The following is a 26,616-nucleotide window of genomic DNA, read 5'->3' as shown; positions in this document are numbered from 1 at the left end:
CCCGCGACCCGGTCCCGGGTAAAGCGGAAGACGACGAGTACAATTAGACATCTAATCTCGATCTGATCACCCTTCCCTGATGGAGATTTCTGCAGAGAAGTTGTGCTCCAACGTTTCCTGCATCCTCTAGAGAAGATCCCACCATTTCTAACACGTTCCTTGTTCCAGGTCTGAGCTAGAAAGTAGACCAAAGCCAGGGTTAGTTCAGTAAACCCTGCTATTGAGTAGGGTTGGTTCACAGAGTAAGTTGCAGGGGTAACTTGACTCAGGGTAACGGCTACCAGGCTTTCTGAAACTGCTTGGCCTCAACATCTCTCTCTTCTGCCTCCCAAGGAATGGGCTTCATTCATATTTACATGCTGGTTGGTCCAATGTTCATCTGGTACCGGTTACTATTACCACAGTTCTGCTTTGAATGGTTCATGCTTCAATGGACCTGGAACCTCAGTTTGTTCCAGTTATTCAGTTTCTCGTATGACCTCCAGACACATCAACCAAAGTAAAGCTGTGAATCACAATAAGTTCACCTGTGAAATAAAGTCAGTTGCTGCCTCTGACTGATTGATAGTTAGGATTAATTGGAATGTATGAACCTGACTAGGAATCTGGATGATTGGATTAAACTGACTTGTTGCCTTGAGACGAAGTGTGCTGTGAATTGGAGCTAAAGAAATAAACTAATTTGAATTTGTCATTATTAAACTCTTTTCCAGTCGAAATGGTTCTGATCTGCCTACGTTTGGGTCCATTACATGTACAAACGATGACATATAGTAGAGAAAGCAAGAACTGGTTTTGAGACATTTGGTTTGCATGAGAAGATGAGGTTTTATTAGCTATAAACTTTATGAACTTCTGAATTTTATTTTTGTCTGAACTTTGATCCAATAAAAGTATTCAAGACGGAACCAAAATGTCTGATGAATATAATATATATAACTCATAATATATATGAATATAAATGTAACAGGTAGCTTGTAGCTTAATGTTCAGAATCAGAACAGGCCAAGATTGGGTGCATGAACAAGGAATTTGAATTGGGTTTGAAGCCGTCACTGAGTACACACATTAATCAAAGATATAAAAACTTTAGAAGAAACAAAATAAGGATAAAGGGACCAGTGTGTTTATCTAATGCCATTTTTTGCTATGGTAGAACAAACAGGACTTTTAAAGGATTTATAAACCCTGGGGTCCACCCAGGGTCTTAGTCAGGATTTAAACACACTGATTCTCTCTTGTCTTCTGTTGTTTCCTGCACTCTTTCATCCTCCCTTTCCTCTCCTCTTCTTCTTATTTCTGTCATTTCTCCTCTTTAATAATGCTTTGTAGCTCAGTTTTCTTCCATCCAATCCGTGTTTAAATGTTTCTGTTCTGGTCGATTGTTTCAGTGTTTTATCTGCAGCTTCGTTCGCTGTGTGCTGGTACCCAGGGAAGCAGGACTAATCTAATCATCGCTCTTATGTGTTCTGAATGTCCAAAAGAACATCAGGTGGGCTTCCTGTAAACTGACCAGTGAAGGTCTCAGGTTCAGGGTCCACGGTCCTATCAACAAAAATCGGTTCTGCTGTACAGACTGATAATCCTTCAGTTAATATTTTCCCTCTTTTGACTTTAAGTTCTGGACACCAGTCAGCATTTGTTCTGGATTTTCTCCACATTTTAGTTTAAAGCAGACATTAAGAACCTGGTTTAGCAGCTGGATTACATCATCTGAGGGGACCCATAAGGTGTTACATGACTGTTCTGGAAAACTGACCCAGATTAAAGTTGGTCCGATGTTCCAGAGATTGATCAGTCTGCACAATTCCAGAGTCCAAACAAGATAATGGGCTCAGGGTTCAGGAGAACATCCACAGAAGGAAACCCGCTCACCTTGCCCACGTTTTAAATATGGTCCAAAGTTCTGACACATTAAACTGAACCCATCCAGGTCGTTTCACAGTCGGACCTGAAGTGGAATGATGTTAAATGGATAGGGTAGGAGAACCCAGCAGTCTGGATCAGATTCTACTGGGTAAACTGGGAACATGCTCAGCACCTGGTACAGAACAACACCTGACGTGGTTAAGGTTTATCCAGGTGTTCCTGTTTTATTTGGGTTCTCCAACTGATCTCCAGCAGTCTCTCTCTGATAAACCCTCTCAGAACCAGAACTGAACACATTGTTGCTAAAACATTCAACTAAAACAGAACAACCACTTCTTTGGTTTCACCATGCTGATCTTCTGCTTCTTCCTCCTGAGAACTGGAGCAGGGGTTTCTGCTGGGGAGGCGTCCTCCTCCTTTTGTCTTTGCTTTAAAGGGAGAGTACTGTTCATGCAGGGTTCTGGGGTTCTCCAGATCCTGTGGTCCTGTGGACATGTCCTCCTCCTCCACCTGTAAGGCTGCACTTGTTACTAATCACAGAGCTTGATGATGAATTTAATTAAACACCGAACTAAACACCACGTTACATTCAGGATGTAATATTATATAGTTATTCATCAAACCATAAAAACGTCTCAGTTTCACTTCCTGGTTTCTGCTCTGCTATAAACTTTAAAAGCTTCTTCATCTTTCAATTTAAAGCAGCAAAAAGAAAAACTTCAATGACTCAAATAAAGACCAGACATCTGGACTCAGGCTGCCCCCTGCTGGTGTTTTTAGCATTTGGATAAAAAGAGATGAGGAAGATGAAGAAGACGCTCTGATGGAAAATGATTTATTGGTAAAGAGTGAGCAAGTTTCCTAACAGCTGAGTCAGAAAACAGGCATTTGAGCTGAGATTTAATCAGAACATTTGTACAGACTTCCTGCCATTGATTTTGCTCCAGTATCTCCAGGGAGAACATGCTGACATCAGCTGTTCTCAACAACAACCAAACAGCATCTGTGTTCCTGTCCCAAACTGATGACCTTTAGACAGCTGGCGAGGTCAACTCCGTCACCTCTGTCGTGACCTGCTCAACACCTGTCCACCCCTTCACACCTGTTTGTATGTTCTGTCGCTTCTTGGTAATCCTCTTCTTGATTTATTTGCTGACATCATCAGCTGGGAGCGTGACATCAGGGGAGTGTGGGTCACCCCAGGTGACCTCGGTTCAGACATTAACCAGCTGCTCTGCAGAGCGACAACATTCCGGGTCAGCTCCGTCTTTACAGGTACCACCATACTTGGCTCCACCTTTTTTAACCCTACCCTGTGTGTCTCCACCCTGACAGTGTTGCGGCCGTACAGCCTCCTCTCATACTGCAGCAGCTCCTCCCAGAAGCCCAAGTTCAGCCGGATGAAGGGTCGGCTCTCCTGGACCCAGCGGTGAGCCTGGCACAGCGTCACTCCCCTGTACCGCATCAGGTACGCCATGACCAAAGCCGGAGAGCGGCTCATCCCAGCGGCACAGTGCACCAGCGTGCCTCCTGCGTGGTTTCCATGGATACGTTCAGCCACGCGGTCGAAATGGACTCCGAGCCGTCCGCTGGGCAGGTCGCAGACAGGGACGCGCAGACACTCAACACCTGGGTATGCGGGGAAGGCATGACTCAGCGTGGCATTGACAATCAAGGTGATCCTCTTCTGTGACATCAAAGTGCTGTTGAGGGGGGCGTCGGCCCCACTGAGAAACAGGGTGGGCGTAACCTGAGACAGCAACATCTGTAGAGATTCTGCAGCTGTGAGAACTCAGGAGTCACCTACAAGTCAGTTTCAGGTGAGCTTCAGGTCAGTTTCAGGTGAGCTTCAGGTCAATTTCAGGTGAGCTTCAGGTCAGTTTCAGGTGAGCTTCAGGTCAGTTTCAGGTGAGCTTCAGGTCGGTTTCAGGTGAGCTTCAGGTCGATTTCAGGTGAGCTTCAGGTCAGTTTCAGGTGAGCTTCAGGTCGATTTCAGGTGAGCTTCAGGTCAGTTTCAGGTGAGCTTCAGGTCAGTTTCAGGTGAGCTTCAGGTCGGTTTCAGGTGAGCTTCAGGTCGATTTCAGGTGAGCTTCAGGTCAGTTTCAGGTGAGCTTCAGGTCGATTTCAGGTGAGCTTCCGGTCAATTTCAGGTGAGCTTCAGGTCAGTTTCAGGTGAGATTCAGGTCAGTTTCAGGTGAGATTCAGGTGAGCTTCAGGTCAGTTTCAGGTGAGCTTCAGGTCAGTTTCAGGTGAGCTTCAGGTCAGTTTCAGGTGAGCTTCAGGTCAATTTCAGGTGAGCTTCAGGTCAGTTTCAGGTGAGATTCAGGTCAGTTTCAGGTGAGATTCAGGTGAGCTTCAGGTCAGTTTCAGGTGAGCTTCAGGTCAATTTCAGGTGAGATTCAGGTGAGCTTCAGGTCGATTTCAGGTGAGCTTCAGGTCGATTTCAGGTGAGCTTCAGGTCAGTTTCAGGTGAGCTTCAGGTCAATTTCAGGTGAGCTTCAGGTCAGTTTCAGGTGAGATTCAGGTGAGATTCAGGTCAGTTTCAGGTGAGATTCAGGTGAGCTTCAGGTCAGTTTCAGGTGAGCTTCAGGTCAGTTTCAGGTGAGCTTCAGGTCAATTTCAGGTGAGCTTCAGGTCAGTTTCATGTCAATTTGAGGTGAGCTTCAGGTCAATTTCAGGTGATCTTCAGGTCAGTTTCAGGTGAGCTTCAGGTCGATTTCAGGTGAGCTTCAGGTCGATTTCAGGTGAGCTTCAGGTCAGTTTCAGGTGAGCTTCAGGTCAATTTCAGGTGAGCTTCAGGTCAGTTTCAGGTGAGATTCAGGTGAGCTTCAGGTCAGTTTCAGGTGAGGTTCAGGTCAGTTTCAGGTGAGCTTCAGGTCAATTTCAGGTGAGCTTCAGGTCAGTTTCAGGTGAGCTTCAGGTCAATTTCAGGTGAGCTTCAGGTCAATTTCAGGTGAGCTTCAGGTCAGTTTCACGTCAATTTCAGGTGAGCTTCAGGTCAATTTCAGGTGAGCTTCAGGTCAGTTTCAGGTGAGCTTCAGGTCGTTTTCAGGTGTGCTTCAGGTCGATTTCAGGTGAGCTCAGGTCGATTTCAGGTGAGCTTCAGGTCAGTTTCAGGTGAGCTTCAGGTCAATTTCAGGAGTCACCTACAAGTCAGTTTCAGGTGAGCTTCAGGTCAATTTCAGGAGTCACCTACAAGTCAGTTTCAGGTGAGCTTCAGGTCAGTTTCAGGTGAGATTCAGGTCAGTTTCAGGTGAGCTTCAGGTCAATTTCAGGTGAGATTCAGGTGAGCTTCAGGTCAGTTTCAGGAGTCACCTACAAGTCAGTTTCAGGTGAGCTTCAGGTCGATTTCAGGTGAGCTTCAGGTCAGTTTCAGGTGAGATTCAGGTCAGTTTCAGGTGAGCTTCAGGTCGATTTCAGGTGAGCTTCAGGTCAATTTCAGGTGAGCTTCAAGTCAATTTCAGGTGAGATTCAGGTGAGCTTCAGGTCAGTTTTAGGAGTCACCTACAAGTCAGTTTCAGGTGAGCTTCAGGTCAGTCTCAGGAGTCACCTACAAGTCAGTTTCAGGTGAGCTTCAGGTCGATTTCAGGTGAGCTTCAGGTCAATTTCAGGTGAGCTTCAGGTCAGTTTCAGCTGAGATTCAGGTGAGCTTCAGGTCAGTTTCAGGTGAGATTCAGGTGAGCTTCAGGTCAGTTTCAGGTGAGATTCAGGTGAGATTCAGGTCGATTTCAGGTGAGCTTCAGGTCAATTTCAGGTGAGCTTCAGGTCAGTTTCAGGTGAGCTTCAGGTCAGTTTCAGGTGAGCTTCAGGTCGATTTCAGGTGAGCTTCAGTTCAATTTCAGGTGAGCTTCAGGTCAGTTTCAGGTGAGATTCAGGTGAGCTTCAGGTGAGCTAAAAGGAGGAAATCATTAAAACAAATATTAAAACTTCAGGTCACAGAGAAACAAACAGTTGGTGATAAACATTTATTAAAATGATCCAGCTGGCTAGTTATCTTCTGGTTCTGCTGTGTTCCTCTGAGGTATCTCTAATCTTTCCAGTCACAGTCAAACTGTTCTCAAAGAATACCTCCACCATAGTTGACCGAGTGACCATCGCAGGAAGGTTCCTCTCCACCTTTAGACATTCCCAACACCCTGACAACACTAACCCTTTTTGAGTTCTGTTTCTGTGAAGGCTTCAGCTCTCCACCACACTGCCTCCTGCTCTGACTGAGGCAGAAAGACACTTTTGTCAGATGGGCCAATGCTGTAAGACTCTCAGGTCCAGTCAGCACCACTGCGTGGCTGACAGGTCACTATGGACACTGACTGTGTTGCTCTTCATGCTGTCTGAGCTGCTTTAACAACTCCATCTCATCCTCACTCATTCTGACTGGGTTTACTGGGACTCTATAGGGAAAACATGGATAAAACTGGGAAATAAAATCTCAAAACACAAATGAATAATTGAATGAAGGATTCCCAGAACTCTGCCGGTTCTGCCTTCACAGCCTTCGGCTCTGACCTGTGAGCGCCCCCTGCAGTCATAGTGTTGATCACCTGATCTACAACCTTTGCTAGCTTCTAATTAAGAAATCAAATGCAGATTTACCTGCTGCTTCTCCTCGGATCTGTGCTCTGAATGAAACACACACACCTTACATGGTTCTGTAAGTGCCGGGTCAGAACCCAATCAGCTGTCGGCTAATTATAGGCCAGCAGCTGAGACTGGTCCTCCGGTCACATGACCTGGACAGAAATAAAAGCAGACATCCAGTCTGAAAACAGAGGACCAGAACACGCCCAAACCGTCGGTCCGGTCTCTAAGAACCAAGCTGCAGTTGCTCTTTGGTTCTGCAGTACTTTGTGATTCTGGCTGCAGGCTTTGTGCTGTGGAGCGGGCTCTGCGGCAGATTGGACTCAAACTGATCCCAGTCCGGATCACCTCTGCTTGGTTCAGAATGTCAGGAAGAACCTGATGAGAGCCCAAGATTAACTTTACTCAGAGGTCTGATTTTCCTACGGCACCTGAAGGAAGCATTTCCTTTTCTGGCTTTAATCTCTAAATGTAATAAAATATCACGAGAAATCAACAGGAAGAAATAGTTTTTATTCTCTGGAAAAGAAAATTTAGTTCGAATAAAAATGATTTTATTGATGTGGACCTGTGGTTCTGCCTCTGACCTGAGGGGGGCAGCACATACCATCAGAACTCTTCACAGAGAAGAAGTCCTGAACCTGACCGTCATGGCCGAACTTAATCGGCAGCTCCAGGAGTATCTGTCCCAGTCCAAAAGCGGCGGAACCAAGTCCAGCTCCAGCACCTCGGTGGAAGTGGGAGAACCGGGTGCAGTACCGGGCAGCTGGTTTGGTAGATGGTCCAGTCCTTGGTCCGGTCAGGCCTCGGGGGGAAGCACCGGGTCCTCTTGGCCCTGGTCGGCTGAACCGGACCCGTGCCTGCCCGGTGTGACCCGGAAGCAGCGGTTGCTAGGGTTCGGGTTCTGTGTGTGCCTGTCGGTTTTATGTTTTGGACTCTCGGCTCTGTACGCACCACTGCTGCTGATCTACGCCCGGAAGTTCGCCCTGCTCTGGACCCTGGGTTCCCTGTTCGCTGTGGCGGCGGTGTCGATTCTGAGAGGGCCCAGTAAGCTGATGTCCGGACTGCACCGGTCTCCCGGAGCCGCGGGGTACCTCTGCGCCCTGGCGGGGACTCTGTACGCGGCCCTGAGCCTCCACAGCACCGTGCTGACCGCCCTGGGAGCCGGCCTGCAGGTGGCGCTCATCTTGGGCTCCCTGCTGTCCCTGCTGCCCGGGGGCAGCGCAGGGATCCGGGTCCTGGGCGGTTGGATGATCTCTGTCCTGAAGAAGACCGTCTGCGGCAGAACGCTTCCGATCTGAGCGGTACCGAGCTCAGAGACTGTACTGTACTTTCCACTGCAGAATTAAACCCTCAACGACGACTGCCAGGAGTTCCTGGGGACCCATGTTCAGAAACTGACCGGACAAACTGTGATGGGAGGGTGGTTCTGAGTTGTTGTAGCTTTGTTATTAAAACAGGTTCTACCAGCAGACTGGGTTTTTATTGGATTAATAACGGATAAAATGGTTCTGGGATCATTCTGGTTTCCCTGGACCTGTCCGACCAGACGGGCTTATTATTGGTTTCTGTCACAGCTCCTTTCCTTTAGCTTCAGTCTGGTTCTGATGGTTGGATCACCTCTAACATCATGTTGTAGTTGTATTAATAAATGGGTTCTACCAACAGACAGAACTTTGATCACGTGGTGAACTCATGGTTTCTGGACTCACTGGTTCCTTTGCTTCCCGCAGTCATTTTATTCCAAAATCAGACTTTATTTCTCAGTCAGTTTGGGACAATTAATGTAAAAATGTCCAACAGAACCTTCCAGATAAATCTGCCTAAATGTGAAAAGTGTTGATCCCATGAATGAGACACAGGTTCCCTGATGAGTTAATTGGATCAGAACCTCAGGGTTCCATCACCTGAGGAACATCTGTAGGTGCATCCAGTGCTAACCCACAATGTTCAGCCTGCTGTGGTAGACGTAGGAACAGGTGATAACCATGGGAGTTAAGCTAGCTTCTGAAGCAATCATTGGAAACTGATCCAATTGGACCGACTCCTTGATGGTTCAGAACTTTTCTCTGAGCAGGGAAATGGTGAACCAAATACCAAACCTTTCCAGACGGCACAGGAACCCTGAGATTCTCTTACAGGAACTCTCCGTTCAGACAGGTCTGTCGTCAATGGTTCTGATGGCATCTCCTTCAGCTTTAGAGTGGAACCGAGTTCAGATTCTGATGTGGATCTTAAATCCAGCTAATATTCTGTGAGAAAACCTTAAATCTGGGTTTAACGGGGACCAGCTTCTTTTTATTGTACTGTATAAATGGGAGTCAGTGGATCAGAACCAGTACCTATTGTCTGATCCGCCTCAGCTGAGGAGGATCAAAAAGCGTCATTGAAAACAAAAACACTATGTAGCCCGTTCCACAGGGGGCGCTGTGGTGCCAACAGTTGAAGTGTGAATCTTTATTGTCCAGCTCGGTGAAAACACAAACACATAGAAATCTGTTAGAAAACGCCGCAGAAACAAACAGCCACCAGTCTCTACAGTATGATACACCTGCTGCTCAGGTGAGCCAGCCGCCGCTCTGGTCACATGACCAACAGTCTGGAGTTTTCAGGATCCATGGAGGCGCTCAGAGGACACTAGCACTACCGGCCTCGCCCACCGCCCCTCGGACCTCCTCTGGGAGGCGGTCCTCCTCGCCGGAGACCCGCTCCGGGTCCCAGGCCTCCACCAGGACCCCAGCCGCCCCGCCCACCTCGGCCAGAGGGACCGTAACCGCCGGCGTCGTCCCTCGGAGGAGGACGACCTGCGGACAGACGAGATGGAAACAAAAGATGAAGAATAGTAGATGAAATACAGAAAAATCGGGTCGATTAGGAAAATGAATTACCAAAACTTGTTTGAAAAGAATAAATCTAATATAGTAAAAACAATAAAATGAAAGGAAATCAGGTCCAGCAGGAAAAAGGATAAAAAGAAAATTGTTTAAAAAATATGAAACTAAATCAATAGAAATTAAATGTTTTACATAAACCAATGTAGAAGGAAGTAATAAAAGTGACAATTAATAAATTCATCTGCATAAAGTTCACCTCCATCAGGAAGCTCGTGGTCTCCTGTTCCTGGACCGTCCTGCCAAGGACGCTTCCGGGGCGGCAGAGACGCCATGTCCATTCCCTGCATGGACGAGGGACGCTCCCGACCACCAGGAGACGAACCGTCGTCCCGATACCCGTCATGACCTGAGGACAGGAAGAGACGCATCATCACTAGAGGACAACAGGTGGATATTTACAGCGGTCCAGTGTTCCACGGCCAGGACGAAAACCAGACTGCTCTTCCTGAATCCGAGGTTCGACTATACGACGGACCCTCTTCTCTAGAACCTCCGAATAGATTTTACCAGGGAGGCTTAAGAGTGTGACTCCCCTATAGTTGGAACACACTCTATGGTCCCCCCTTTTTGAAAAGGGGGACCACCACCCCAGTCTGCCAATCCGGTCAAACTGCCCCTGATGTCCACGCGATGCTGCAGAGTTGCGTTAACCAACACAACCCTACAACATCCAGAGCCTTAAGGAACTCCGGGTGAATCTCATCCACCCCCAGGGCCTTACCACCGAGAAGCTTTTTAATCACCTTGGTGACCTCAGCCCCAGAGATTGGAGAGCCCGCCCCAAGGTCCCCAGGCTCCGCTTCCTCAACGGAATATGTGCCGGTGGGATTGAGGAAGTTTTCGAAGTACTTTGCCCATCGACCCACAATGTCCCGAGTTGAGGTCAACAGCACCCCCTCCCCACTGTAATCCGTGTTGGTGGTGCACCTCTTCCCTCCCTTGAGACGTGGGCTGGTGGACTAGAATTGCCTCAAAGCCGTACGGAAGTCGTTTTCCATGGCCTGTCTGAACTCCTCCCACGGCTGAGTTTTTGTCTCAGCAACCACCCAAGCCGCATGCCGCTTGACCTGCCGGTACCCATCAGCTTCTTCCGGAGTCCCACAGGCCAAAAAGACTTGGTAGGACTCCTTCTTCAGCCTGACAGCATCCCTCACCACCGGTGTCCACCAGCGGGTTCGAGGATTGCCACCCCGATAGGCACCAACAACCTTGCGACCACAGCTCCGGTAAGCCCCCTGAGCAATGGAGGCGCGGAACATGGCGCACATGGACTCAATGTCCCGCACCTCCCCCAGAATGTATTTGAAGCTCTCCTGGAGGTGGGAGTTGAAGTTCTGACTCATGGGAGACTCTGCCAGACGTTCCCAGCAGACCTTCAAGATTAATTTGGGTCTGCCAGGTCTGACCAGCAGGTAGTGGTCAGTGGAAAGTTCCGCTCCCCTCTTCACCCGAGTGTCCAAGAGATGCGGCTGCAGATAAGATGACATGACAACAAAGTCGATCATCGAACTACGGCCTATGGCTGTCCTGGTGCCAAGAGCACATATGGACACCCTTTTGCTTGAACATGGTGTTAGTTATGGACAATCCATGACAAGTACAGAAGTCCAATAGCAAAACACCACTCGGGTTCAGAACAGGATGCCCATTCCTCCCAATCACACCCCTCCAGGTCTCACTGTCATTGCCAACATGAGCGTTGAAGTCCCCCAGCAGAACAAGGGAGTCCCACAGAGGGGTGCTCTCCAACACCCCCTCCAAGGACTCCAGAAAGTCTGAACTGCTGTTTGGTGCATAAGCTCAAACAAGTCAGAACCCATTCCCCCCGGTAGGCGGAGGGAGGCTACCCTCTCGTTCACTGGGGTGAACCTCAACGTACAGGCGCCAAAATGGGGCCACAAGTATGCCCAGCCCAGCCCAGCTCGACACCTCTGACCAGGGGCAACTTCAGTGTGGAAGAGTGTCCAACCCCTCTGAAGGAGACTGGTTCCAGAGCCAGAGCTGTGCGTCGAGATGAGCCCGATTATTTCTACACTACCGGTCAAAAGTTTTAGACACACTTTCTCGCTTAATGGGTGTCTTCATTTTCATGACTATTTAAATTGTAGATTCTCACCAAAGTCATCAAAGCTATGAATGAACACATGAAAACAAAACATTAGTAGTAAACAACAAGTGTAAAAAACTCTAAACATTTTTATATTTTAGATTATAACAAACTGCCTCCCTTTACTCTGATGACTGCTTTGCTCTCTTGACGTTCTCTCCATGAGCTTCATGAGGTGGTCGCCTGGAATGGTTTTCCAAAGGCTCTTGAGAGAAGGTCAAAGGTTAATATTTCGGTCACCACAGCAAAGGGCGGCTACTTGAAGAAATCAAAAATATAAAACAGTTAAAGTTCTTTTCCAATGTTTTGTTTGCTGCATAATTCCATATATGTTGATGCCTTCATTGAGAATGGAAATAGTCATAAACATAAAGAATACCATTAAATTAGAAAGGCATTATAAATCTTTTGACACGTAGTATATATATGTATGTATATACATATATAGGAGTGTGTGTGTATATATTTGAATCTTGGGTTTTCATTCCCTAGAAGCCAGAATCATCAAAATTTCAAGAAATGAATGTTGGACATATTTCATTCTATGAGTTATGAATCTATATAATTTATGAGTTTCTCTCTCTTAAAACAGGAAAAACAAATATTCAACATTTTCACTGCATGCTAACTCTCTGAGCTATCTCTGCATATTAGATGGGAAACATAAAATTGTTTCCCATCCAGCCATGCACACATCTGCAGGGTGTATTGGTGGACACCATCTCCTCACCTCCTCCTCGTGGTGGACCACCTCCTCGCGGGGGCCTCACACGGCCCCCTGAGTCCCAGCCTCGGCTTATTTCCTCAGCGTTGTCAAAGCCCTCCTCCTGGCCACTGTACTCCTCAGCATAGCCCCGCCCCCCTGGTCGTCCAGATCCACCCCCTCTGAACCTAATAATAGATTTAAGATTTAGATCAGGTCTAAACCAATCGCCCCCCCCAGAGATACCCAGTTCACCCACCTGTCGTCCCGCCGTCCTCTGAAGTCCCCCCCACTGAAACGCTCATCAGGGCCCCAGTTCCCTCCTCCGCCTCGGTGCCCTCCCCCTCTGTGGCCGCCCCCCTGGTACCCTGGACCAGGTCCTGGTCCTTTTGGTCTCCAGCTATCCTCTCCTCGGCTGTGAAAGTCCTGCCCTCCATCAAAGTCCTGCGGGCCCCTTCGTCCCTGCTGGTTGTCTCCCCAGTAAGAACCTGAACCCGAGTCCGGTCCTCCTGAACCTCCGGGACCCTGCCGGTCAGAAGGGCCCAAGTGGTGGTTAGGGGGTGGCCCTCGATGGTCTCCTGGAAAAACACTTCGGCTCAGACTCAAAACAGAAGGTTTTCCCCCTACAGGGCCACAAAATAGAGGTCTGATAAGGGAACATGAACTCACCCTTATTGTTGGGCCCCTGTGGCCCCATTCCATGCATCATAGGCCCAGAGTTCTGACCCTGAAAACACCAGAGTAGAATTACTTCACATGCTGATTTGAAACCTGCAGCTAGACCAGATCCTACTTTTGTTCAAACTGACCTGGTGCTGTATATACGAGGGGCCCTGCATGTTCCCATGAGGTCCTTGTATTCCTCCTTGCGGCCCCTGCATTCCTCCTTGCGGCCCCTGCATTCCTCCTTGCGGCCCCTGCATTCCTCCTTGCGGCCCCTGCATGTTGCCCATCCCATAGTTGTTAGGCATGTTGCCGTGTGTCCTGGGTGGTGGCCCCATCATTCCACCCTGCAGTTGGCCCTGAGGCCCCATCATGTTTCCTTGATGTGGCATCATTCCGCCCTGAGGTGGGGGCCCCTGAGGGTCCCTTAGACCCATTCCTCGAGGAGGGTGGCTCATCATCCCACCAGGAGGCCCTTGCATCCCTCTGGGCCCCATACTATGAGGTCCTTGAGGGCCCATATGCCTTGGTGGGCCAGGATGTCTTTGTTGTTCCTGCATGTCTGATGGTCCCATCATGCCTTGAGGGGGACCCTGATGAGATGGGGTTCCAGAGGGGGGACCCATCTGTCCAGGCTGCATAAAAGACTGCTGCATCCCTCCAGGGCCTATAGGGGGGGGCATGTTGTTGGGCATCTGCTGAGGAGGCATGTTTGGAGCATAGCCCTGCTGACCAGGAGGGCCAGAACTTCCAGGACCCCCAGGGCCCTGGAAGGGATGCATAGAACCCGGTCCTTGTGGGGGTCCCATATTCCCATCCGAGATCATCTGGCTCATCTTCATCTGCTGCAGATAAACAGAACCAGAATCTGGGTCAGTGCTGCTGGTTGTTTTCAGTGTAGTTGCTTACCTCCAATAGGTGGAGGTTGGTGTTGCCGTTTACCTCCAGCAGCTGGGGGTTGGTGTACTGCAACGCCGCCATCTCCTGCTCCAGCTCTGCCTGGGTTTTCTTCTTCCCCTCCACCTTCTGTTCCATGTTTCGATCTTTGGATAAATCCGCAGATGGAGGCATCATGGGAACTTTGTTCTCTGCCCAGGCCTGCAGGCAAACATCCAACATTCAGTTCCCATGGTTACATGACAACATCACATGGTCAAGTGATTTCTGCAGGACTTTTTTCACTCCTGTCCCAGTGTCTCTCAGACAGAAACACTGGGACAAATTCTGATAAGTCAAAAAAAATATTCGGCTGGAGCTTTTCTGAAATGTGAAGAAAGCTTCATCAGCTGTCAATCAAAATACGTCCCACGTCATGACCAACCTGCGCGCCACGATGCTGACAAAATAAAACTGAATAGGAAAAGGACTGTCTGGTGTAGACTATACACAATATAATGGAAAGTATGTCACAGGAAAGAAAATGCAGCTACAACAGAGACGGGGAAACGGTTTATAACTGGGTGAGCCCAGTGAGAGGTGATCTCTGAGGGATTTTTATCAAGTAATTATTAAATTTAACAGAGGGGAGCCCAGCTGAAAAAGCCACCTGTGGATCTATGGCCTCGTTTTACTCAGACCCAGAGACGACAGCCAGACAGACGAGGTAACAGCAGCCCAGATTACCAGCGTTAAACTTTCAAAGCTGTAAAGTATTTTTGAACTTGTGCTCATTCATAGTTTTGCACCAACAGTCAAAGAGGAGATTGATGAATATAATGTGAGATCTTTAATAAATGAAAACGTATGACGTCATCATAGTGTTGGTAATGTGTCCCATTCGGTTCTTTGATTTCTGGTCACCCCATCAGGTGTGGACGTATACCTGCTGGAACTGCGCTGGAATCGGTTTGGCGTAAGGGACTTTCTTCTGAGGAACCTTCTTGGAATCTTTGCCCATCACCTCGTCCATGCCCCAATCCAGCCCAGGTATGGACATCTCCACTTCTGGAGCCACCTCCTTATCTGCAGATAAAGGAACACCAGAGCAGAACCTGAGAGAGACCTTCCCTGTTGGGTCAGTATTAATCAGATTATTGAGCTTTTCCAGAACTTACTGCTCTGCTCCTGTTCCATGGCTGCTTTCAGCTGCTCTGGGATTCCCATCCCAGGAATGGTGGCCAAGCTGTTGGGTTCTACATCATCTGGACAAAAGCACAGAACATTCTGATGTAGGTCGTGAAACACACACAATCTGGTGCTGCTTGGCCTCTGCAGCTTACCATACTCCACGCCGTCCTCTGACATCCCAGGAAGCAGGTTCAGGTTGTAACGGTCCCTCATCTTGTCCCCGGGTCGGTTCCTCGTCCAAAACTTACTGCAGAACAGAACCAGGAGAGGAGCTTGAAAACAGAAATGTCGTGTATGGTGTCCTGTTGGAAACATGCTGGGGACAGTTTTAGCTGTGCTCTGCTCTCACATACTGGCCTTGTACTGGCTGCATACTGGTTGTGTACTGGTCGTGTAATGATTGTGGACTAATCCTGTACTGGTCCTAAACTGCTCATGTATCACTGCTGGTGCTGTGTGCATACCTGGTGTGGTCGTTGGAACCAGAACACAGGATGTGACCCAGTGGGTGCCAGGCTAGACTCCAGATCATACCTTCATGAGCCATCTCCATGCCTCCCACCTCCTTCTCCACTCTGACACAAACACCATAAACACAGAGACAAACTGGTTGCTGTAGGGTCGCCGCACGGAGTGTCAATCTGCAGGTTCTGCTCAGCTTCCTTGTTCTTACCCGGCGTGCCAGAACAGGAGCGAGCCGTCGGAGCCTCCGCTGGCGAACAGACCTTCGTGTACGGGATGCCAAGCGACAGCTGATGACACAACAACAAAGATCATGGTGGACCTGCTGCCTTGGAGCAACTCAGATGCTCTAGGTCTAGGACAACCCAAACACTTCAGTTTTAGGGCAACCTGAACACCACGGTTTTACAGTGACCCAAACACCTCTGGCTCAGACTGACCCAAACTGCAAAGGTGGTGAATTTAAGCTGCAGAGGAAGAGGAGCAGAGTGAAACACCTGGACCACCATCTGAGTGAACTTCATAATCCATCCTCTGATCTGGGACCAGTTTCTGTAGATGGCACCTCTGCAGTGATCTAGACCTCAGGGGAACCCGAATGCCTCGGATCCAAACAAGGGCAATCCAAACGGCACGGCCGCTAAGTGAACTGGAGCCATCAGTCCTGCAGAACCAAGGCACAGTGCTGGACCTCCTCACTCACCTGTGGCCTCCTTCTTGTGCCCTCGGAACACCTGCAGCTCCTCCTTCAGGTTCCTGATGTCAAACAGTTTGCAGAGATGGTCACGTGACGCGGTCAGCAACCAGTTACCATTCAGGTTCCACTTCACCTCCATCACTGTGTTCTTGTGGGCGTGGCTGAGGACAGACAGGTGTGACAGTGAGACCCTGCAGGTGTTAAATGCGTCAGATGGGTTTGTGGATACTCACAGTGTAGCCAGACTCTGGCCTGTCTTTGGGTCCCAGAACTTGATCGGTTGCTGACTGTCTTTGCTGCCCGACACCACCAGGCCTTTGGTGGGGTGCCAGTCCACACACTTCACATCAGCACCGTGACCTGAACAACAACAGCAGAGATTCAGTGTGTCTGCCGCGAGTCTGGCAGGTGTTTCCTCTGACAGTAGCAGAACCAGTACCTCGGAGGATTCGCTCCTCGTGGCAGCGGAGGAAGTCCCAGATCCGGACGGTGCCGTCATCGGAACAGGTGGCGAATTTGTTATCGGTGGGAGAAAAGCTGCAGAGGAAGATGAGGAAGAGGAGCAGGGTGAAACATCTGGACCACCGTGTGAGGGAACTTCATGATCCATCAGAACCACTGATCTGGCACCAGTTTCTGCAGTGATCTAGAGCCCGTTCAGTGTATAAAACCCACACCTACTGGCACCCTCTGGTTTTGGTGTCGGGTTTCAGTAAATATATCAGACCTGAATCTCCTCATCAGTAATCCGATTACATTCTAATTCCAGTCCAAGCATCAAGATCTCTGACAGAAACCAGTAGAACCTTTTGAAGAATTAACTGAATCAAAATGGTTTTTGCTCACTGACACCATCTCACTTGACCTTGAACCTTTGATTCAGCTGCTCTGAGGTCTGCCTGAGGAACATCTCTACCTGCTGAAGGTTCACCGTAACTGCACACAGACACAGGTGATATCCTGGTTCAAACATGAAGAAAAGGAAGATTTGGGCCAGGACCGATCCAGAACTGACTGTAAATGTTTCTTATGTAGTTTAGAACTGAAGCTGTGGTTCCTCTGGGTTCTTCTGTTCTCCTGCAGCACCTCAGTTCAGGAAGCAACTCAGAGATAACTTGAGGTGCATGTTCAGATACGGTCTGTTGACATGATCTACCCACCATCAGGCGCACAGCTCACAACGGTGACAGTTTATCAGCCGAGTCCTAAGAAAGGTTCTGATTCCTGCAGAAATTATTCTCTTCTAACCTGCAAAGCAGCAGAACCTGTTTCCATGGAGATCAATTCACCACCAGCAGATGTTTGTCCGAATGGAGTCCGTTCTGGGTTGGTCTACAGTTAGCTGAAGAACATCTAAGAGGCATCAGAGATGGATCAGCAGCACCACTGAACACAGGTCAGTCTGACAAATGGGTTCAGAAAATTGGGTCCAGTTCTGAGCTCTGCACCCAGCTGCCTGTCAGTTGAAACCAGTGGTTCCCACAGCTGGACTCGGGACGAGAGATAAAAACCAGCAGTTTGGATGGAGTAAAAATGTAATTTCATTACACTCCCCTTTACCTGGACTAGTGGCGCCATGTTTAAACACGTAGAGAAGATTCACAGCAGGAGGCGGCAGAGATCTGGTGAAACACCTGCAGGTAGAGTCCACACCTGATCCTAAAACTACCTTCGCTTTCATATCAAAATCATGAACCAGTGAGAGCTGGTCGCTCTGTCTGCCCCAGAAGCCCATTCTGCTTCTGGTTTCTGGTGCAGAAATGAAGAGACAGATTAAACCTGTGTCTAAATAACCAATCATCTCTCAGGGATTCAGTCAGGATGGAGCAGACGTCACTTAAAATGAACTGGTGGCTTTCCCTGCATTTAAACCTGGTTCTGGTTCTGCAGAGTGAGCAGATGATCCGTGCTGCTGAGCTGTAACTGACTCCTGGTTTGTGTTGTGTTCTAACCACCGATCCGGGTCATGCTCATCCCACACCTCAAGGTTCTGACCAGTCTGACCACCTGTCAGACCTGCTTTCTCTGCTAACAGGAACGAGTCTGGTATGTCCAAACAGTTCTAGTCTGTCAGCACGTTTAGGGGTCAGAGGTCAGAAATGAATCCCAACAACACAGCAGCCACTCACTCGATTACAATCACATTCTTATTGTTGTGGTGCCCTCCAGAGGCCAGACTTGGAACTCCCGTTTCTGATCCTGAGGGATCAGGTTCCCGTTGATGCCCCCATTTTATTATACTGATCACTGATTGGCTAACACCTGCTCAGGTGACCTCAGCGAGGACCTGGGATTGATTTCAGGAAATGTTCTGAACTGATCGGACCCGTAAATCACATCACAGCCTCTTCAGGTCTGGGATCTAAACACAGTTATGTTAAACAGCCCATCTGGACTTTAGGTGCTGTTCCTGTCCCACAGAACCTGGTGCAGAGTCTTTTGCACGGATCACAAACGCTTTATGCCTCTGTCCGACTGGTGGCATCAGTTCTCGTTGGGAAAATTCAAGCATGGCCTCATGGGTACCAAGGGCCCTAAAGACACCAGGGGCCCCTAAATGAAGATGATATTGTTCTGTTCGGATCAAGTTGAGCCCCTCCTGTCTGAACAGAGACTGTGTCAACGGCTTCCTGCTAAAACAGAACTTTAATCACGCTTTACTAAACTGGGTCCAGAACAGAAATCCTTCTGACCCGTTTACCAGGGTGAGGCCGGTGTTTTTTTCATGGAGGCAGAATAATAAATGTTCTATAAATGTTCTGTTGTTTCATGCATGAAGTGAGCTGCAGGTTGCAGACCCCTGGACTAACAGATCAGGACGGTGATCCTGAAGCTACCTTGATTTTTAATCAGAAACTGGGTTTTATTTTAAAGGTCCAAAAGGACACGTGACATGACCTCAGACCTGCAGCTAAACCAGGACCCAGTTCACGGACCTGGGGTCCTGCTGGTACCAAAACTGTTCTAGATCCCTCGGATATAATCTAGAAGATCCAGAAGACATTTCTAACACGTTATCCAATGTTCACAACCTGACCCGTTAAAAATCATTTCATAAAACCAGTAATTGGATCAATAGCCAACAATTTCATATCTAACATACAGAACCTCTAAAATCTCCACAAAGAGCAGAACTTTGTACCATAAACATAAATCAAACTGATTCCTCCCAGTAGAGCCAGTTTCAGCAACAGTTTTCCCCATTAGAACTGGCTTCCCAACATGTAGGTTGGACCCAGTCTATCTGCAGCAGAGAGGCTGAGGCTCTGAGGAACAGGGTGGCGGAGTGAACTGGACCGGAGGGAATTGGACTGGGTTTTTGGGGTTCTGTCAGACTGAAACAGGTGAAGGTGAACGTTCTGAAGGGGTGTCAGATTGGGTTCCTATACCATGAGGTTCTGTTTCTGGATTTGATCTGGGCTGTTGTTCAGATGTTTCTCCTAGCAGGTCTGGTTGTCTGAAATGATCCAAGTGTTAAAAGTTCTGGCTCAGTGAAGAACACATGTGGACAGATGTAGTGCCCCCTGCTGGTGAAGATCTTTGTGCAGCATTATCTCAGACTCTGACGCTCCAGAGCTCCTTGTTGGAGACCTGCAGCCAACCCTCCATGACAACCACCTGTCTCCACCTGTTCTGTCCTACCATCAGAATATTTAACTGGGAGCTTCGGTCCAATCTGACTCAGATGGAGCTTTTCAACAAACCCTCCAGGTGGCTGTGCTGTGAACCACAAGATGAAAATGTGGAGAAGCACCTCCTGTCAAGTATGGAGGGGAATGTGTGATGCTGTGGGCCTATGTCCCTTCAAAGAACCTTGTCAGAGTGGACCAGCATCATAAAGTCTTTAAATGTCCTGGCCTTTCAAAACCAACGGGTTTCTGACAGGACAGTGAAAAGGGGTCGCCAGGTCGGGTCCCTCAGGTACCAGTAACTCCAGCATGGGGGTTTTTATTGGAAGCCATTCCTCCCTAAAGGAAGGGCAGAAGGTTCCAGGGGGGTAATAAATATGGTCAGATGCATTCAGGGAACCCAGGCTGTGAATCTAGTCAAGAACAAGTTCTAACAGGAGAGAACCAACACTAACAGAAAGAAAAAGCAGCAACTGCACAGAAGTATTCCCTGCTCCTGAACTTCTCCAGATGTTGTCCTGCTCAAACCTTCTGCAGGTTTTATTTGGACTTTCTAGGACAAACCAACACAAAGCAGAGCAGAACACTGAAGTGAAGGAAACAAATTCAGTTAAAAACATACCAAGAATCTGAAAAGTGTGGAGTGCTTATTTGTATTCAGCCAGAATAAACCCAGATCAGACAATTTCCTTCAGAACTCAGAGTCCAGCTGTGAGTCATTTATTCTCAGTCTAACTGTAGATGTTCTGTTTCTGCCCTCAGATGTTCTTCAGACAACATCAGAGAACAACCAGCATCACGAAGACCAAGAAACACAGCAGACAGGTCAGGGAGAAATATCTGGAGAAATTTGAAGCCGGGTTAGGTTCTACAACAATATTCCAGAGTTCTGTTCGGTCCATCATCTGAACATGAAGGACGGACCACCTGCAGACCTACCAAGACATGGAGGTCCACCTAAACTGACCTAAACAAGGAGAGAAGTAATCAGAGAAGCAGCCAAGAGGCCCTTGGTAACTCTGGAGGAGCTGCAGAGATCCACAGCTCAAGTATGAGAATCTGTTCAGCTATTAGTCGTGGTCTCCATAAATGTGACCTTCATGGAAGAGCAGAAAGAAAGCTGTTGAGTCCAACACTTCCTGGGTCTGTGACTCTGCTGGGGGGTCAGGTAATGGAGACACTCTGGTGGGAGGTTAAAGTAACAGCAGGTACAGCCCGCTGAAGCTGGAGCACATCCACCCTGACTGACCACTCCTGAGCCGTGGTCCGAATGACAGAACTCCAACAGAACCAACCAGATTCATCCTGGGTTCTGGTAGAAAGGATTTTTCTACATGGAAGATCACTGACCAGCAGCTGTGGTGGACAAATAGAAAGCCAACAGTCATCCATGAATGCTGCTGAAACAAACAGGTCGTCCTTTAAGGACGAAGACTTGCTGCTTTTAGACGTCCTGAGTGACATGGTTCCAAGTACCGTTGCTATGGATCAAACAGTAGACTGAGCTCCAGAAGATTAAAGGTCTACAGTCATGGACGGATGCGACCAACAGTGTTTCTTTGCTCTAGGAGCTGCAGAGTTTCAGATGAACCATAAACGCTGAATTCAAGCCACCAGACACTGGAGCACGGTGGCTCAGGCATCATGGTCTGGAAATGTTTCAGGCGTTTCTCACATACCAGGGATCACAGATCCGCTTGAATCTGTCAGAATACTTCAAGAGGTCATGTTGCCTTCTGCTCAAGAGGAAATGTCCTGAAATGGGTGTTTCAACAAGACCATGAGGCCAAAAACACCCGCATGGAGCGGCATCCTGGGTCCAGACCAACGTTATGGAGTGGAAAACCCAATCCCTAGACCTTCATTTGTGAGGTGGGAGTCAAACATGCTATTTTTAGATAAACACATTTACTGTAGAGGAACCAATGAGCCTGAATTCACAGATGAGAAGCAGAGGTTCTGCTGATACATCTAAACATTAGTCCAGTGATTCCCAGTGAGGAGAAACCTTCAAACATCTTTCACTTTGTGCAGAAACTGTTGGGGTTGGGAAAGAAAACTGCTGACCCTGCTGGTTTTTAACAGCCTCATGTTGCCGTTTTCTGCTGAGGGAGAACACATTGGATCTGTTGGTCTTCATGTTCTGATCCAGATGTGCCGTGTTCCCAGCACATCTGCATGGATGGAGATGAAAGCTATTCTAAGAACTTGGAGCTTCACTCAGTTTTCAACACAACTGTCATTTTGAACATGACTATACTTAAAGCATGTTTCTAAACCCAGTGATATCACCCAGTGGGGTGGAGGATCTGTCCAGCTGCATCATGGGAAACGTAGTCTCCACTGTTCTGTGTTTAAGGTGCAAGTGTAAAAGTAAGTTTTATTTCAACCTCAGCAGCAGCTGCAGAGTGAGCGATCACTTTATTGATCCTTGCAGAACTTTATTGACCCAACGGCCCTCCTGATGATTACTTTATTGATCTCTGGCAGAACTTTATTGATCCAACGGGCCGGCCCAATGTAAAGAAAAGGATGACTTTATTCAGAACACATACACGGCTCATCATGCACAGATTCAACAACAGATCACTGCAGTGTTGCAACAGCACACGCTTACATCTGTCAGTAATGAACCAGAACAAACAGAGCACGTGGCAGCGCCCCCCTGTGGTCTGAGCTACAGAGAATGGGAGATTGGGAGTAAACCTGGCTTCTCTAATGGCCTCCTTGTGAGCCTGGAACATCTTGACGTTGTTCATGTTGGACTGCCAGTACTTGACGTAGCCGCTGTGGTCCGCCGTCAGCATCCACATGTCATTGTGTGACCAGGTCATGGCCCGGACCGGACTATCGTGGGCCTGCACAGACACAGAGGGAGCAGAAGGTCAATGTGAGGAGGATCTAACTGGTTCTGACAGAAGATGGAGTAAACACCTGAAAGATCTGATTCACATTATTCCAGCTCTGACACAGTCTGAGGAACCAATGTTCCGTGACCCTAAACTACCCGGATAAGGTACCACATGTTCCCATCACTGTGGTTTCTTTCAGATATTAACCTTCTCTGTGGGATCAGGTGTTTCAGGGAACATCACAGCCTCTCAGCCCAGATGCATCAGAACCACAGAGAGAGCACTGTGAAAAACCGTTCCTTAGGTTCTGGGTCTATTTCCTGACTGATGAGCAAAGTTCACAAGAAACAGGAAATGGGCTCAATGACTTCACCTGGAAACATGTCTCCACCATTTTCCTTTTCACAGTTATTAAGACCTGAAGAAGATTAACAACTAATTCCATTGTTTCTCAGTGTGGGCCCAGCGCCGACGCAGGCCGCGCCCAGCGCCGACGCAGGCCGCGCCCAGCGCCGACGCAGGCCGCGCCCAGTGCCCCCTGAAGGATCCCACGTCTCAAAGATCAAACTTATAAAAGGATCTGGGAAACGTTTCGTCTGATTGCATGAAACTGTTTGACCACCTCCTCGTCTCTGGATTTTTACCTGCAGGATGGTCTCAAAGTTGAAGGTTAGTCCGTTCCACAGAGTGAATTCTCCACTGGAGGCTCCAGTCACCAGCCGGCGGCCTTCAGGAGTCCACTGCAGACAGAACCAGGAGAACTGGTTATATTCAAACCTAAACGCAAACAGGAAGTGATGCGGCAGAACACCAGATTCTCACCCTGATGACAAAAACAGGACACTTGACTTTATTGGTGGAGGTTCGGACAAACTTTGTGGTGACTGCGTTCATGGGGTTGTTCAACATGCCGAGAGGAGGAACGAGCTGCAGAAACAACAGAAAGAGTCAGGTTCTGATCCGAATGTTCCCGGCCTCGGGATGGAAACATTCTGTAATTAAGAACCAGCAGGACCAGTTTGGACTCACATCATTGTAGCAGCCAGCATCAGGCTGGATGCCTCTGAAGTCTCGGTGGTCCCGCTGCCACTGACGGTTCTGAAAAGAAACAGACGCATGGTGGGTAAACATCTGCCAACTGGGTCAGGACTGATTCTGTACCTCACTGAAGTGAAATGAAGCCGGATCAGGGGTGGTACCTCCAGGTATCGGATAACAGACGGGTTGTAGTCGATGGTCTTGCGGTTCACAGCCTTTCTCATCCGCTTGCCGTCGAAGGTGAGCTGCTGCATGGCCTGCTGCTGCGCAAAGTCCGGCCTCTTGTAGAACACCTGCCGTGGCGCCTGGTGCTGGAAGCGTGGCATGTGGAAGAAGCGCTGCGGTGAGCCCACGTCTGTCGCCATGGTGACGAGCTTAACCTGCAGCAAACAGAGAAATAGAGGGCCGGTATGAGGGTCCAGACTGCTCTTCTGATAGACCAATAACCAGCCAGCTCCAGAAGACAGAGGTGCTGATCAGCAGTTCCAGAAACACCTTCACCTTAGTTTCACGTAAACAGCTCATCAACCTGAACTCAGACTATAAATTTGACTGTTTTCAATACAGTTCACTTCATTTTGCTTTCTTCCTGCTCGTAAACATCATTTCTATCCATTGTTTAAAGAAACGGTTATTCACATATACTCATTCATTTGTCCCTTAATGGGGAAATTCTTGTGTATGAGCAGCGACGTGATCAGCAGATAGAGACCTAAACATAGAGCAGGTAACCCAGCAGACTAATAACCTGATTAATGTGGACCGATTTTAGTGCAATATCACTGCATATTAGAACAAACACACTGGGATGCAGTCAATGTTATTTCAGCACCATGCATTCAGGGTCTCTATAGGTATATCTGGTGACACTTTAATGCAGCAGAAAATGTTTCAAAAGTTAAAGAGAAGGTCGAGTCTTTCAGACACTAAAGCAAAGTAGTTTTATTAGCAATCATCAGACTTCAGTCAGAAACAACTTCTTCAGTTAAAACTTGTTACTGAGAAGAAAAGAATCAATTGTATTTTGTCCAGCAGATGAGCCGAAGGCTCGTTATCTGAGGTCTGTGTTTGCTATAAACCCAAAGCAGAAAGGCATCAGCGCTTTTTAATGATTCCTTTAGTCATAACATTACCTCAATCATTCACATGTGTTCCTAATAAAGTGCAGCTCTCATTTATTTCATTTCCTGATAGGAACCAGAACATTACCAGTAAAGTCTAATATTTCCTTTAAAAACCTTAATTAATGGAATGATGGGATTCATGGAAACACACCAACTATTTCAGATCTGATCATGCAGAGCTGCAGGATTTCTGATGGGTTGAAAAGAACACACAGTGATCTACATTTCCAGAAACCTTCAAGCACCCATAAAAGGTTCTAAAGTGGGAGTAAAGTAACCTGGATATCAGACCTGTGATTCTCAGGTAAAACATCTGGACCCCAGAGTCTAAGAACCACGGACTCACAGACTAACTCCAAGCTTTACAGAAGAAAGAACATCTGATCTCATGGAATAGCTGCATCAAGTTCTACAGAAGAACATTCAGACAAATTTACAAGATCACATCCTGCAAATGAAGAACCCACATGGCAGGTGGATACTTCATGCCACATTCCAGTAAAACGGATTCTTCGCCCCTCGGAGATCAGGGTTCTCTGCAGTCAACCCATGTGATGTTTCACACAACTTCAGGTCATTTCCTGTCCACACTGACAGCTGATGAGACTAGGTCAACTATAATCATTCACTTCTAGTCTGTAGATTAATGTGACTAAAGTTATTGACATCACCATCAGTGTACTGCTATGAATGTTCAGAAACACCGTGGAAATAGGAACATGAAACCTAAAGGAAAATCTTTATAAAGAACAATATTCAGTAACCTGACAATTATTCCTATAATTACACATGCTTCCCTACCAAGAGAAAGGCACATGTTAAGTCTGGAGACGAGATTTCAGTTTAAACCCCTCTCCTTTCGGTTTTTACCGTTTCAATCCCCCATTTATTGGCATACATCCCTACTGTTAGCTTTCGGAGCCAAATACCCGCTGTTTTGTGTTAGAACTCTAACGCGGTTAGCAGCAGCTAATGGGTTAAACTTCAGGGTTAAGCCTCTCCGTTTAAAGTGACCCCTTCAGTGTTTTTAGGGTCATCTGACGTGACCCTTATTTCCTGTTTGAGTAAATTATTGATGCCTGAATCCTTTGGTTTTAAGCTAACCTAGCATCTTTACTGCTATGGTGGTTAACCGCAGCAGCTAACAGGCTAAACAGGCGAAGAACGTAAATCTGTTGCTGTTCCCCTACTGGAACCCCTCAAATGGAGTCTCAACAAACCACCAAGTTGTCACTGGTTCTGGGAATTTTACCAACGCGTCTCGGTTCGGTTCTGGCCCATTTCTGGGATCTGAGCATCTTTAATGGCGACGACTATTTTACAGAAACTCACCAACAATCCCCAAAGCGCAGCTAGCTAGCTGTCATCAACAGCCTAGATTCTCCTGGACAAACTTTCTCTGAAGAACCATGAGTGTCTCACACTTTATCAGCAGACTTATTTCAAGAGATTTATTCGGAACCTAAGCAGATTTGTTTCTAATTTTAAACAGATGTAGCCCTAAGCCACTAGCGGACTGCATCATGACGCCTTTTCTTCTCGGCCCGATCGAAAAGCATGGTGGGACATCTGCGCAACGGGCGGGATTTTGCGTCTGCGTCATTTCGTAAAGGATCAAGGGAAACTGAGTACCGAGTTGTGAAATTATCTTTTAAGGAAGTTACGAATATTATATTATATTATTTTATATTATATTATATTATAGTATAGTATATTATATTATATTATATTATTTTATATTATATTATATTATTTTATATTATATTATATTATAGTATAGTATATTATATTATATTATATTATATTATATTATATTATATTATATTATATTATATTATATTATGAGTTAAATAAATTGTAAGCCTTGCACGTTTTTAATTTATTTATTTTACGTTTGGTGTATTTTAAGTTTGAATTATTATTGTTTTTCCCA

At 47.5% G+C, this 26,616-nt stretch overlaps 3 protein-coding genes across 3 annotated transcripts; 1 reads left to right on the top strand and 2 right to left on the bottom strand.

The window, feature by feature from the left end:
* Positions 1–2,690: 2,690 nt before the first annotated feature.
* On the bottom strand, positions 2,691–3,644 carry si:ch1073-184j22.2 (dual specificity protein phosphatase 18). Its single transcript, XM_047367126.1, has one exon. The coding sequence runs from the start codon at positions 3,632–3,634 to the stop codon at positions 2,966–2,968; it is 669 nt and encodes a 222-aa protein (XP_047223082.1). The 5' UTR covers positions 3,635–3,644; the 3' UTR covers positions 2,691–2,965.
* Positions 3,645–6,669: 3,025 nt separating this feature from the next.
* On the top strand, positions 6,670–8,127 carry sft2d3 (SFT2 domain containing 3). The gene has a single exon (XM_047367123.1). The coding sequence runs from the start codon at positions 6,996–6,998 to the stop codon at positions 7,746–7,748; it is 753 nt and encodes a 250-aa protein (XP_047223079.1). The 5' UTR covers positions 6,670–6,995; the 3' UTR covers positions 7,749–8,127.
* Positions 8,128–8,889: 762 nt separating this feature from the next.
* Positions 8,890–26,254, bottom strand: wdr33 (WD repeat domain 33). Its single transcript, XM_047367077.1, has 21 exons — positions 26,016–26,254; positions 23,721–23,939; positions 23,551–23,619; positions 23,344–23,448; positions 23,166–23,261; positions 22,376–22,527; positions 16,480–16,577; positions 16,274–16,400; positions 16,047–16,201; positions 15,555–15,633; positions 15,346–15,456; positions 15,034–15,128; positions 14,869–14,955; positions 14,637–14,776; positions 13,757–13,912; positions 12,961–13,659; positions 12,821–12,878; positions 12,411–12,729; positions 12,179–12,339; positions 9,538–9,687; positions 8,890–9,251 (listed from the first exon to the last, which is right to left on the bottom strand). Exons 2-21 carry the CDS (start codon positions 23,922–23,924, stop codon positions 9,091–9,093), a joined length of 3,222 nt encoding a protein of 1,073 aa, XP_047223033.1. The 5' UTR covers positions 23,925–23,939; positions 26,016–26,254; the 3' UTR covers positions 8,890–9,090.
* Between the last annotated feature and the right edge of the window lie 362 nt (positions 26,255–26,616).

This window comes from Girardinichthys multiradiatus, chromosome 6, assembly GCF_021462225.1.
Source record: "Girardinichthys multiradiatus isolate DD_20200921_A chromosome 6, DD_fGirMul_XY1, whole genome shotgun sequence".
NCBI classification, from domain to species: domain Eukaryota; kingdom Metazoa; phylum Chordata; class Actinopteri; order Cyprinodontiformes; family Goodeidae; genus Girardinichthys; species Girardinichthys multiradiatus.
Note: the sequence above shows the minus strand (reverse complement) of the source record. Positions and strands in the feature narration are given on the sequence as shown.

What these genes read in the sequence shown, in the direction of transcription:
- sft2d3 (XM_047367123.1), top strand. Translation starts at nt 6,996, where the DNA reads ATGATTTTATTGATGTGGACCTGTGGTTCTGCCTCTGACCTGAGGGGG.
- si:ch1073-184j22.2 (XM_047367126.1), bottom strand. Translation starts at nt 3,634, where the DNA reads ATGTTGCTGTCTCAGGTTACGCCCACCCTGTTTCTCAGTGGGGCCGAC.
- wdr33 (XM_047367077.1), bottom strand. Translation starts at nt 23,924, where the DNA reads ATGGCGACAGACGTGGGCTCACCGCAGCGCTTCTTCCACATGCCACGC. An exon ending in GGCCAGAGTCTGGCTACACT is followed by an intron (nt 16,202 to 16,273) that starts GTGAGTATCCAC and finishes GTCTGTCCTCAG; the next exon opens with CCACGCCCACAAGAACACAG. An exon ending in CTCCTGTTCTGGCACGCCGG is followed by an intron (nt 15,457 to 15,554) that starts GTAAGAACAAGG and finishes TGTTTGTGTCAG; the next exon opens with AGTGGAGAAGGAGGTGGGAG.